The sequence below is a fragment of the Chiloscyllium plagiosum genome, unplaced genomic scaffold (assembly GCF_037043375.1).
Source record: "Chiloscyllium plagiosum isolate Xiang-an unplaced genomic scaffold, Cpla_swu_hap1 HiC_scaffold_9, whole genome shotgun sequence".
NCBI lineage: Eukaryota > Metazoa > Chordata > Chondrichthyes > Orectolobiformes > Hemiscylliidae > Chiloscyllium > Chiloscyllium plagiosum.
Genome location: NW_028270147.1, coordinates 84,108,017 through 84,122,004, shown reverse-complemented (window position 1 = coordinate 84,122,004; position 13,988 = coordinate 84,108,017). Strand labels below are relative to the sequence as shown.

At 42.8% G+C, this 13,988-nt stretch overlaps 1 protein-coding gene across 1 annotated transcript; it reads right to left on the bottom strand.

The window, feature by feature from the left end:
• Positions 1-1,201: 1,201 nt before the first annotated feature.
• Positions 1,202-12,019, bottom strand: prdx6 (peroxiredoxin 6). Its single transcript, XM_043699911.2, has 5 exons — positions 11,827-12,019; positions 8,732-8,888; positions 3,370-3,516; positions 2,291-2,437; positions 1,202-1,499 (listed from the first exon to the last, which is right to left on the bottom strand). The coding sequence occupies exons 1-5, from the start codon at positions 11,913-11,915 to the stop codon at positions 1,371-1,373; spliced, it is 669 nt and encodes a 222-aa protein (XP_043555846.1). The 5' UTR covers positions 11,916-12,019; the 3' UTR covers positions 1,202-1,370.
• Between the last annotated feature and the right edge of the window lie 1,969 nt (positions 12,020-13,988).

Below are 13,988 nucleotides of genomic sequence, written 5' to 3'. Positions count from 1 at the left end.
GATATTCCAGCTGCTTCCCCCTCCCCGATCCAAGCATCCATTCTGGGCTTCTGGTTACCATCCAGAAACCATCTCCCCAACCAGCCTCTCAACTTCAAGTCTGAGGGCCCTGTGGCTGATTCTGGTTCATTGCCCAGCCAAAGGCCACTTGCCCTTGAAAATATTCACAATGTATTATCTCACACAGCCAAATGGCAATCCCTTCCCACCACCAAATCACTCATGGCATTTTTCACCATTGAATCGCTGGCACGAACTAGTGTTTCAAGTGATTAGCCTACATGCAAAGCCCATTAGAAGTAATGCAATGAAACCAAAAGTTGAGGGAAGAGGTAGGAAGATGATTACGTCAAATGTTGTTGAAGAGGGAGATAAAGCACTCCACCCACTGCACTGCTCACCTCTCTCTAAAAGCACTGAAAAGTATCAGTGGATTTTAAGCAATAAACATCCGCAAAAGACGGCCTCTGTTAACCTGTAAGACCCAAGGAGCCTGACGTGATTTGAACATGCAACCTTGTGCTCTGCAGTCCAACATGCTACTATTGTTCCGTGAGCACCGGCTCAAAGTATCAGTGGGTATTGCATCCTCTCTACCCAGTTACACCTGGGCATGAGCATAAAAGAGGGAAGCTTTATTGTTGTCAGGTTCTATCCTAAGCAATTTTCACAACTCCAGAGCTGGATAGGAACAGCACAGCTGGGTGTGGTGTCTCTATTTAACCTTAGGATAGGGAAGACAAAGAAAATTTGAGTAATTACGCTCAATGAGGATTTAGGGCTGCTGAATTAACTCAAAACGGTTTGCCAGCACAAAAACTTCAGCCTCTGCTTCCTTCTCAGCACAACATATATCATAACCTCTGTTCTGAACAAGGGGCACCGCACCTGAAATGTTAACTCTGCTTTCTCTCCACATAGATGCTGCCAGACCTGCTGAGCTTTTCCAGCAATTTGATTAGAAATTCTGAATTGCTGAGGGTTTCCAGTATTTTTGAAACATCTCAAAGTAATCACATTTTGGAATGTGTAGTGACTGCAGCAGGTGAACAGTTGTTCATAAACTGCAATGTTTAGAGCGGTTTTAAGAGTCTAACCAATTTTACTGTGGTCTCCTTCTTGCTGTTTTACAATGCAATCATGTTCACTACAGCTTTTGCTTAACCAGACCAGATATGCAACAGTCTTCACAAATGCCATGTTCCAGAAAACTATTTTTATTATCGAAAGGTTACAGTGAGAAATCCTAACGCAAAGAAAGGCAATCTGACTTCAAACATGATTTCCATTTGTTCACACTTGCAATAAGGACAGGCACAGAACAGAAGTGGAAGTGATTGGTTTCATGGTGAAGTCTCTGCAGAGATGTTTCAGGGTTGAGGTGTGAAGCGCAGATATGCTTTCGTAGACGGGAGATCCATAGTGCGAATTCCCTTTGGGAAGAGCTTGCTTGCCTCATCTTCTGGAATATTGGGAAGCACCATGCACTCCCCACCAGCCTGTGGAGAAATGAAGGGCTCTTTTTTTAAAAAAAGTAAAACTTGCTATCAGTGTAGACATTTTTAAAAAAATTACATGTGCTAAGATTAGACCAAGTCCCACCTGTTTCAATGAATGGTTTGAATAGGTGCCCTAAATTTTATTATTTTCCTGATAATTTTGGGAAGAACGTAACTCCAATTGTAAGGTTTGTCACTGGTCAATAAACAAAGGTGATACAGACCTGGCAGCCAGCTTTGCACCTCTTCCCATTTCCTCTTTAATTTCAATGAAAGTGCAGCAAGGGTATTGATTTACCAATGCTTGTTTTTCTGTCTGGTAACAAAAGATTGAATTCCTCTCCCAACACTTCACAAGTCTCTGGAGCACCTTCTATCTAAATTAATACACAAACTAGTTCTTTCTTAACCAGAAAGACACAAAGTCCCTACAGTGTGGGAGCAGGATGTTCGGCCCATCGAGTCCACATCAGTCCTCTGAAGACCATTCCACCCATTCACACCCTATCCCTGTAATCCTGCATTTCCCATGGCTAACCCTGGACACGATGGGCAATTTAGCATGGCCAATCTACCTAACCTGCACATCTTTGGACTGTGGGAGGAAACCCACGCAAACACAGGGAGAATGCACAAACCCCACATAGACAGACAGTCACCTAAAGGTGGAATCGAACCTGGGTCCCTGGTGCTGTGAGACAGCAGTGCTAACCGCTGAGCTGCCCTATTGGCTAGTCTATTGTTCAGTCACTGAGACTGTGACTACAATAGAGAGTGCGGCAAGCACTCACCTTCCAGTTCACTGGTGTGGCCACCTTCTTGCAAGCTGTTAACTGCAAGGAATCAATAACTCTTAGGATTTCATCGAAGTTCCTCCCCGTGGTGGCTGGGTAAAGGATGGACAGCTTCAGGGTCTTGTCAGGCCCAATAACAAACACCTGAAAATAAGAAGGACAGAAAACATTCAAAAGATGGAGGATGGTGTTGAACAAACTGCTCGGTCACTGCTTTCTTGACAAAGGCGTTTTTAAAATTTTGGTTTAATCTATGATCTCGCCCTAGCAGTTCATATTCTCTGCAAAAGCATTGTGACTAACTATAGTTCACCAAGGACAGATTAAGTATATGCAAGCAGTCATATAAGTGCTCAACACAGTAATTTTTCTCCAAGTAGTAGATAGTGAGGACTGCAGACGCTGGAGAAGTCAGAGTTGATAAAGTATGGTGCTGGAAAAAGCACAAGATGTTAGACAGCATTTAAGGAGCATGCAAGTTGCTGTTTCAGGCATAACCCTGGGGCAGTCCTGATGAAAGGTTATGCCCAAAACATTGACTCTTTTGCTCCTTTGATGCTGACTGACCTGCTTTTTTTTCCAGCGCCACACTTTATCAACTCTAACTTTGACAGGAGAACAGCTCTTGTCTCAAGCTCAATGGTTATCACTGAAACAGGATTAGAGGACAATTCACATGGAAGGCTGGAAGAGCCAACTTCAAGTACCTGAAGAATGACCAACAAGACCAGCCCACACAGCAATATAACAGCATTGTACGCCCACGACCAATGCAGAATAGAGGAGATGAATTCTTGGATCTAATTTTTTCCAAATCTCAAGTTTGGAAGGAGAGACAAACCAGTCATGTTCCTGACACACAGCTCTCAATCACTCGAGTGCGTCTGCTTTAAAAGTGCTCTCCCACTGTCCAACAGAACAGCAAGAATTGCCCCAATTAAATTGCCTAATCAGAAACAAAATGAGCTCACAGCACAACTAACTTGATTAACAGGTAACGCAACTCTGACAGCGGAGTTCCAGCTCAGCAAGTAAGTTGCCTAACATCACGTTAGCCTGTGCAAAGGACAACTTACAGCACGAGCAGTCAGCGGCAGCCCTTGGCTGTTCTTTTCTGCAGGATCCAGCATTCCCAGTTGCACAGCCAGCTCTCTCTTCTCATCAGCGATGATGGGGAACGGTAGATTTTGAACTTGCGGTTCCCCGATGTAGTGATTAATATCCTACAACATGGCAAACAAAGGTCAACATGAACACTAACAAAAATTTCTCTATAATAACTATCATTGCTTGAATTCTGAGGAATTCTGCTGCCAATCTTTACACTGCATTCAATAAAATGACAAAGAGTTGGCTGAGCAATTCATTCGTAGTTTACATCAGAGTCATTGAGATTTAGTGCAAAGAAATAGACCATTCAGTCTAAATTATCCATGCCAGCCAGATATCATTAACAAATCTAGTCTTATTTGCCAGAATTTGGCCCATATCCCTCTAAATCTTTCCAATTCATATACCCATCCAGATGCCTTTTACATGTTGTTGTACCAGCCTCTACCACTTCCCTCAGGCAGGTCATTCCATGTACGCACCACCCACAATTTAAAAACTTTGCCCCTTCGGTCCCTTTTAAATCTCTCCTTTCTCACTGTAAACCTATGCTCTCTAGGTTTGGACTCCTCCACGCCAGTGAAAAGAACTTGTCTATTTACCCTATCCATGCCCCTCATGATTTTATAAGCCTCCGATGCTCCAAGGAGAACAGCCCCAGCCTATTCAGCCTCTGGATGCAAGTTTGCTCGTTGAGCTGGAAGATTCATTTTCAGACATTTCATCACCACACTAGGTAACATCTCACATCAGTGAGCTTCCGGTGAAGTACTGGTAGTATGGCCCGCATTTTATTTGTGTTTAGGTTTCCTTGGGTTGGTGATTTTATTTCCTGTGGTGATGTTATTTCCCATTCTTTTTCTTGGGGGTGGTAAATGGGATCCAAGTCAATGTGTTTGTTGGTAGAGTTCCGGTTGGAGTGCCATGCTTCTAGGAATTCTCTTGCGTGTCTGTTTGGATTGTCCTAGGATGGATGTGTTGTCCCAGTCAAAGTGGTGTCCTTGCTCATCTGTATCTCACTAGTATTTTTACATACCGCTTTGACTGGGACAACACATCCATTCTAGGACAATCCAAACAGAGACACACACGACAATTCCTAGAAGCATGGCATTCCAACCGGAACTCTACCAAACACATTGGCATGGATATGACATCACCACAGGAAATGATGTCACCAACTCAAAGAAACCTAAACACACAAATAAAAAGTGGGCCATACCATCAGTGCTTCACTGGAGGCTCACTGATGATGTTACCTAGTATAGTGACAAAACGTCTGAAAATAAACCTTCTAGTTCAGCATGCAAACCTATATCCAAAACCTCAACCTGAGCTACAAATCTTCTCAAACCTCGCTATTCAGCCTCTCCCAGTAGCTCAGACCCTCCAACCCTGGCTACATCCTTGTAAATCTTTCCTGAACCCTTTCAAGTTTCACAACATCCTTCCTCTAACAGGGAGACCAGAATTGCACACAGTATTCCAATAGTGGCCTAACTCATGTGGTTGTACAGCCATAATAACATGACCTCCCAACTCCTGTACTCAATGCTCTGACCAATAAAGATAAGCTTTGCAAACGCCTTCACTATCCTATCTGCCTGTGACTTCACTTTCAAGGAACCATGAACCTGCACTCCAAGGTCTCTTTGCTTAGCAACACTCCCCAGGACTTTACCATTAAGTGTACAAGTCCTGCTCGGATTTGCCTTTCCAAAATGCATCATCTCACATTTATCTAAATTAAATCCATCTGCCACTCCGCGACCTATTGGATCCCATTGTACTCTGAAGTAACCTTCTTCCCTGTTCACTATGCCTCCGATTTTGGTGTCATCTGCAAACTTTAATGCACCAATTCAGCTCAAGGCTTTGTAACATACGGAAGTTTTATTATCATCCAACAGAGTATTCACTAACAACTTTATTCCATCTATCATTCTCAGAATATTATGAAAAAGGAAGTGTTTGGATTAATTATTTTTAAATATAATAACTCGTATGACCATATGCAGCAGTTATTACAAATATCTATTTAAAAAATATGAGTTTTTAACCTGCATTTTTTTTGGTGAAGGGAGAAATATTGGGAGAAATATGCAGGGCTCCTGATTCTACTTTAGAACCTGTTGTGGGGTCTTTCAGGTGTACAGGCTTCAGCTGTAATAGTCAATCCAAAACATTACACAGTTCTGACTGCGTCCACTTCAACTCTGTCCACAATGCACTGTATCAGGCCAGGATTTGGAGAACCTGAGTACCCAAATGAAAATGTATTTTCCTGCTGTTGTTTTAAAAGCTGTTTTACTCTTGCCTCAAGCACACCCAGCCATTCAATGTGAACTCGAAATTTGAGAATACCTGACCTGGTTATGTCAATTAGATCCTGGTATTCTTGAGTAGCTAAGGAAGTCTTAACGTTCAGCTCATTACCGCCCTGTATTCATTCACATTAGGGACAGAACAGGATTTCCACTCCCAGCCATGACGTATTCATTTAACAAGATATACTTAATTAACATTGCCAGACTTACAACATTAGGAGAGACAGGAAAAATGGAAAGTTCAGCTGACCTAACCAAGGTTGCAAGTGTGGTTGCTAATATAATCCAAAATTATTGATACAAGAGAATTCAGTCAGCCAAATTTAGGCACCATTACCTTTTTGGCGTGAACAAGATGGTGGACCACAGATGCACCCCTGATGAAAATCTAAGGTAAATGGGCATAGGGTTTACATTGGGATCTTGTTAAATTGTGTGAATCTCCCATAGGCCAAAGACGTGCAGGTTAGGTCGACTGACCATGGGGAATGCCTGGGTTAGAGGGATAAGGTAAGAGGGTAGGTCTGCGGGGGCTAAGCTTTGGAGAGTTGGTGTAGACTCCATGGGCCAAATAGCCTGCTTCCACACCGCAGGGATTCAATGATTTATCAGAAATTATACTATAGTTTCTGAAAAGGTTTGTATGACTTCTTCCAAAAACAAAGACAATTGGGGAGACAGAAATGTTGAGTGGGATATTGTATTAAAAGGTCCAACACCACATTCACAAGTGATTCTAATGGAATAGTGGCATATGGATGTGATTTTTTTTTAAAAAAAGGCGTCGTTATAATGACAAAAGAATGCTTTACTGAAAAAAAAACAGGTTCAGGCAGAGAAACCTCAACAACAGTTTTAAGGTGAGGGAAAAGATTTAAAAAAGGGACCTAAGGGGCCACTTTTTCACACAAAGGGTGGTGTGTATATGGAATGAGCTGCTAGAGGAAATGGTGGAGGCTGGTACATTTGCAACATTTAAAAGGCATCTGGATGGGTATATGCATACAAAGGATTTAGAGGGATATGGCCCAAGCTCTGGCAAATGGAAATGGATTAATTTAGGATATCTGGTCAGCAAGGATGAGTTGGACCAAAGGGTCTGCCTCCATGCTGTAAATCTCTATGACTCTATAACAGGTCATTGATAGATATTCTAAAGACAACGGAAGGAATATGAAAGGAATAAATCTTCTGTTTACAACCAGGCACTAATTTTATAGCACTGTTTTACTTCAAGTGTCAATTGTAACACAAATTATTGCTTAAAATATTTATTTAATGCTTCATAATTACTTGAAATAAATACAGGATGATGACACTGAAATGGGTTTGGACAGCAGCATAGGATCAAAAGCCACAACCATTTTTCTGGTTCTATTGCTTTGTGGACAGTTGCAACAAAGAAAGATACTGAGACTTCCATAAAGTTTCAGCCAGACAAGTGTACCTTCTATGTCACAATTAGGCGCGTTTGTCACCTAGTACAACATTTCTGATTTCTGGCCAGTTGATATTGACTGAATGCTAGCATTTTGCAGAGTACAGATATAACAGAGGAACTATTTAATGTGGGAGACTATTTTCCAAATTTAAAAAAAAACTCAACTCCTGCCAGCTCAACGGCACTACAGGTTTTTGACGATTTTATTGATTGCCTTATTCACTCCATGGTACAGTAATGTGGCCAAAAGAGTTTTATTTTCTTAAAGATAGAAAAGCAAACATAAGCACTGACTGTGCTGCCAGCTTTACAGAAAGCCCCATTGTAAAGTGTGTTAGTAATAGGGTATAATGGCTAATTATAATGCCAACAAAGAAATGGTAAGATTTAAATTATTGGGTCAGTGAAAGCACTTTACAATGTTTTTGTTCATTTATTCCTTTAGCAAGTTGTATCCATGCTGGGCACTTCAGATGGAAATAGTAGGGCAGGAATTACCCTGGCAGAACAGGTAGGTGTATGATCTATAATAACTCAGTAGTAATTATATAACTGCCATTGAGTGTGGAAATGTGCTGTTGTTTATGATTAAATATAAATTGCTGCTCATCCCTTGTTGTGAAAACTCCAAGTTTATCTTTCCCCCAAATATCAGTAAGCGGTAAAACAGGACGAAGTTTAATTTAAGATAGTCGTTTCATATCATGAAACATGAGTATTGCTAGAAAACAACGTACTTTCACACATCACTTGCACTCATCAGGGCAATGTGTAACAGACAAGGTGTTAAAAATAATAGGAGACAGTGAGGACTGCACGTGCTGGAGTTCAGAGTCGAGTGTGTACTGCTGGCGAAGCACAGCAGGTCAGGCAGCATCCGAGGAGCAGGAGAATCGATGTTTCGGACGTAAGCACATTAGATTAGATTAGATTCCCTACAGTGTGGAAACAGGCCCTTCGGCCCAATCAGTCCACACCGACTCGCCGAAGAGTAACCCACCCAGACCTGTCTCCCTCTGACTAATGCACCTAACACTAGGGGCAATTTAGCATGGCCAATTCACCTGACCTGCACATCTTTGGACTGTGGGAGGAAACCAGAGCACCCGGAGGAAACCCACACAGACACGGGGAGAATGTGCAAACTCCACACAGACAGTCACCCGAGGCTGGAATCGAACCTGGGACCCTGGTGCTGTGAGGCAGCAGTGCTAACCACTAAGCCACCGGCACTTCATCAGGAACTCCTTGGATGCTGCCTGGCCTGCTGTCTTTTTTCCAAAACCACATTCTTGACTGTCAAAAACAATACCCCAGAATACCCCATAAAAATTGAATAGGCACAACATTACAGCTGTTTCTTTAACTTTGCAAATTATACCTCATAAATGATGTACTTACAAGCCTCTCACTAATTCATGGACAGTGAGCACCTTCTACTACACTGACACCACTCTGCTTTGTTGTTTAAAAGTTGAAAGTACAATTATTCCAATTGCATTATTATTCATTTCAAAGCATCAAGTGCCTAGACGTGATATTCCATACAAAGAACTGTACCTTGCTCCACCCGTGATGGTCCTTAACGCTGTCAACAGAAAGTGCTATCATTTTCACGTTGCGCTTTTCAAATTCTGAAGCCATCTTCGCCATACGGCCCAGCTCTGTGGTGCAAACAGGGGTGTAGTCTGCAGGGTGGGAGCACAGAAGACCCCATCTGTATAACAAACAATAACCATCAGTACACTATTACATTTCTACTAAGTATGAAGCCTTCCATATAAAGTGGAGCATGGGTGTAGAGACAAGCTTCTGTCCAAATATTCCACAAAGAGAAAGACCTGGCTTGGGAGGGGATAGAACAATGGACAGAAAAATCAGTAAAGGAATTTTAACCGCCTTTCAAATTCAAGATTGTGACTCTATCCCCAAATACTTTCTAAACACCGTTTTCCTCCTTTTGCTCTTCTGTATTTGTGCACCTAAACTCCCATCACATAATTAGGTTGAAAACTCTATGGTTCCTGGTATTGTGTAATATGGTGATAATGGAGTTAATGACTAAGCGTTAACTGTCAGTCAGTTGTGCTATAGCAGACCCAGGCCTGAGTTGAGGAAACCTATTCAAGGCAGGAAAAAACCCTTATTAGCCAGAGAACCAAATTCACCTGCACCTCCAATGTCTCCTACATCTACCCAGATATGTCTTGAATTCCTCATACACAACATAACTACTTTTCCCTGAAAGAAACCGACTGAATACATGTTAATGAATAGTAATAACTGCTTCCAATGTATCCTTATGGAGCCTGTTCTGTATACCTACCCGATGAGTGAAATATTATTTCTCCTGATTAGTTTTGAACATTCCCCTTATCCCCCACCAAAACTCAATCCAGGCTGTGACTTCTTGACAAGCTGTTTCATCTTGTCCAGTTGGACACATTTTGCAACCAAGTACTCATAACTGGCACGATGGGAAAAAAAGAGACACTGAAAACTGGGGATACCTGGATGGTTCTCAAGGATTGCAAAATAATGTGCACAAACCAAAATATCACAATTAGAATGACAAAACACTTCCTGATCGTAGTGGAGAGTTGAAGGAACGTCATTTAAGTTATTTAACATGTTTTTATACTCTAATCTTGTTTTAAGTTTGGATTTTTTGAAAGATTCTAAGCCAACTCTCCCCGTTTACACGCTACAGCACAGCTTCCATAAGAAGGTTTTTAGGGGACCTAAACTGTTCCTTGGATAATAAAAGTTAGGGATAATATTTCTCTGGTCAATTGGGATAAGGCCAATATAGAAGATACTGTGACATGTTGTCTCATCAATCTTTAAAACAAATGATTTGTGCTTTCACAAGGTTATGAGGGAAGAGACAACTTGGTTTTCAAAAGGGTCATTGAATTATCTCCAGAAACTATATGAAATTATGAACAGCCGAAACTTTAAAAATAGTCTCTTAAAAAAAGTAAATCAATATGCAGTGGTTCAATGGTTGGTACTGCTGTCTCAGCGCCAGGGGTTTGATTCCAACCTTGGGCAACTATCTGTTTTGAGTTTTCATGTTCTCCCCATGTCTGTGTGGGTTTCCCCGGGATGCTCTGGTTCCCTCCCACAGTCCACAGATGTGCAAGTTAGGTGGATCGGCCACACTAAATCGCCCACAGTGTTCAGGGATGTGTGGGTTAGGTATATTAGCCATGGAACTTACAGGGATGGGGTAGGGGAAATGGGTCTGGGTGGGATGCTCTTCGGAGCATTGGTGTGGACTTGTTAGGCTAAGTGACCTGTTTCCACACAGTTGGGATTCTATGATATGATATAAATTCTCCCTAGGATACAGTCAGTCATTCAGGGACATAAGGACAATTGTCACAAAGCAAAATTCTTCAGACACTAGAAACCTGAAATAAATACAGAAAATGCTAAAATTACTCAGCATACAAAGAGAGAATGTTTCAGGTCGATGGCCTTCCATCCGAGTCAGTCGACAACTCGACCTTTGTTCCCTTAGGGCGCGGAATGAATATACTGAATACTGTCAGACTTTGTACTTGAATTTGTACTTGTAGAATTACATTTTATTTTGCTCAAAAACTGCATGAATCCATGTAAGATTCTGTAAATCTGTTTTTTTTATTAGAATCAGTCCGATTATTGTGGCACAGCCAGGTCTCACACAGGGAAGCTCACACCTTCAATGCGTTATCGGGGCCGACATGACACCAATTGTTAAAGTTCACTTGAGAATATAACTTTTAAAAAAAACTTACACATATGAAAGAACTAAAACCAACATGGTCATTCTAAAAGATGAGAGATTTAACAACAATCCAGTTCTTTTTCAATATATAATTTCAGTTACATCACACTATAAACTTTTGGTATAAGTTCTGTGACCTACGATCTTATACTCCACAAACTACCTGACGAAGGAGCAGCGCTCCGAAAGCTAGTGCTTCCAAATAAACCTGTTGGACTATAACCTGGTGTTGTGTGATTTTTAAACTTTGTCCATCTCAGTCCAACACTGGCATCTCCAAATCATGTCTATCATATTGTGACAGTGTTGAAAGATCTCTGATAATAGATTGCACAACGACTCTCCAGAGCAGGAATCCGCAAGACGCCACTGGGTTCAACCGCATGCATTTGGAAACAGACATTTGAAACCCTGCTTTTTCCTTCTCTAACCCGCATATCTCCAGAACTGCACATTGCCAGGACTCCTGCCAAGGGCAACTCGCCAATTTTCTGACCCGCCACTCTTGCATAGGTACAGCTCAGTACCAGCAACACGACACCACGTTTTTGATCTGACAGTTCAGTCAACACCGTTGCGGGATCAAACTACACAGTCACACAAATCGACATGCATTGGCTTGCACCATCTGGGCAGAGTGTATGCGCTCCCTGATAAGATCTGGCAAGCAAAATGTACACGCTTCCCGAAAGGAGACGGACGCACGAAAAAAAACGTTGGCTTTAAAATGAACAACGGGCTTTATTTTCGTGATTCTGATACTTCGGAATATGCACTTTGCAACAGTGGCAGCTTGTGCGCAGGCGCCGCATGTCGCAACGTTCTACACGCCTGAAACTCACAATTTGCTGCAAGAATTGTGTTTATTTCATTAACTTACGAGTCTCCCAGCCACTCATGGAATCTTATCTTCCCCACTGTTGTGTCAGCTTCGAAATTTGGGAACGTGTCACCGAGATTGATTCCCATTGCTGTTGCTTCAGCTCCCTTCCACAGTACTCCCACTAAACTCTGGACGCTGGAGATTGGGGCGGGGAAACGAGGAAGCGTGTACCAATAGGCTAAGTGAGAACTCGCGAGTTTTACTCAATCGCTGTCTGGCTTTCTTCCCTTCGTTGCAGTTCCTACGTTCCAATGTGCATTCAACCGACCCTCATTCCTTCGTCTTTCCCACGTTAAAAATCACCCTCCCAACTGTGGACTTGTCTTTGACTTTTATTCAGTTTTCTTCCTGAGATATACAACATTTTCTGTTAAAAATTACACCACACCAGGTTATAGTCCAACAGGTTTATTAGCTTTCTGACAGCTGCTCCTTCATCAGGTGACGGGTGGGGCAGGATCATAAGACAGAATTTCTAGCAAACGATCAGTGTCATGCAATTAAAATTGTTCCTTCAATATATATATAGCACTATGAAAGCTAGTACTTCCAAATAGCCCTGTTGGACTTTGGGTAACCTGGTGTTGTGTGATTTTTAACTTGGGGAGACTGGGCGCCTCCTAGCAGAGCGCTTTAGGGAACATCTCCGAGACACCCGCACCAATCAACCAAACCGCCCCGTGGCTCAACATTTCAACTCCCCCTCCCACTCTGCCGAGGATATGGAGGTGCTGGGCCTCCTCTACCGCCGCTCCCTCACCACCAGACGCATGGAAGAAGAACGCCTCATCTTCCGCCTCGGAACACTTCAACCCCAGGGTATCAATGTGGATTTCAACAGCTTCCTCATTTCCCCTTACCCCACCTCATCCTAGTTTCTAAACTCCAGCAACACAATCCCCTTGACTTGTCCGACCTGCCCAGCTCCTTTTCCACCTATCCACTCCACCCTCTCCTCCCTGACCTATCACCTTCATCTCCTCCCCCACTGACCTATTGTACTCTATGCTACTCTATCCCCACCCCCACCCTCCTCTAGCTTATCTCTCCACGCTTCAGGCTCTCTGCCTTTATTCCTGATGAAGGGCTTTTGCCCGAAACGTCGATTTTGCCTGTCCTCGGATGCTGCCTGAATTGCTGTGCTCTTCCAGCACCACTGATCCAGAATCTGGTTTCCAGCATCTGCAGTCATTGTTTTTACCTTTTTAACTTTGTCCACCCCCAGTCCAACACCAGCACCTCTACATCATAATATTTTCTGTGTCATCATACACTATAAAGTGCAAGCTGCAATTTCATTTTTCAATTTCCTTTATGCCACTAGATTCTATTTGGATTCAGATTTGTTGCCTTCTCAGTGACACATTGTATATGACTCTCAGCACTCCAGCAGGTGACAAGTGGTGTTCCGCAAGGCTCAGTGTTGGGACCACAGCTTTCACTTTATACATTAATGACTAGATGAAGGAACTGAGGGTATTCTGCCTAGGTTTGGAGACAACATAAAGATAGGTAGAGGGGCAGATAGAATTGAGGAGGCAGGGAGGCTGCAGAAGGATTTGGACAGGTTAGGAGAGTGGGCAAAGTAGTGGCATATGGAGTATAATATGGAAAAATGTGAGGTCATGCACATTGGTAGAAAGAATAGAGACATGGACTATTTTCTAAATGGGGAGGAAATTCAGAAATCTGAAGTGCAAAGGTTCGTGATGTCTCTGATCGTGTTTTTGGGATACTTAAGGGGGAGGGGGAACAGCCGCAAGTCGTGGTCCACATAGGCACCAAAGACATAGGTAGGAAGAGAGATGGGGATTTAAGGCAGAAATTCAGGGAGCTAGGATGGAAGCTTAGAGCTAGGATGAACAGAGTTGTTGTCTCTGGTTTGTTGCCTGTGCCACGTGCTAGTGAGGCGAGGAATAGGGAGAGAGAGAGAGGAGTTGAACATGTGGCTACAGGGATGGTGCAGGAGGGAGGGTTTTGGATTCTTGGATAATTGGGGCTGTTTCTGGGGTAGGTGGGAACTCTACAAGCAGGATGGTCTTCATCTGAACCAGAGGGGTACTAATATCCTGCGGAGGTGGGGGAGGGGTGGGGGGAATTCGCTAAGGCTACTGGGGTGAGTTCAAACTAATCCAGCAGGGGGATGGGAACCAAAATTG

What these genes read in the sequence shown, in the direction of transcription:
- prdx6 (XM_043699911.2), bottom strand. Translation starts at nt 11,915, where the DNA reads ATGGGAATCAATCTCGGTGACACGTTCCCAAATTTCGAAGCTGACACA. An exon ending in ACCATCACGGGTGGAGCAAG is followed by an intron (nt 3,517 to 8,731) that starts GTACAGTTCTTT and finishes GCCATGTTGTAG; the next exon opens with GATATTAATCACTACATCGG. An exon ending in CCACACCAGTGAACTGGAAG is followed by an intron (nt 1,500 to 2,290) that starts GTGAGTGCTTGC and finishes ATTTCTCCACAG; the next exon opens with GCTGGTGGGGAGTGCATGGT.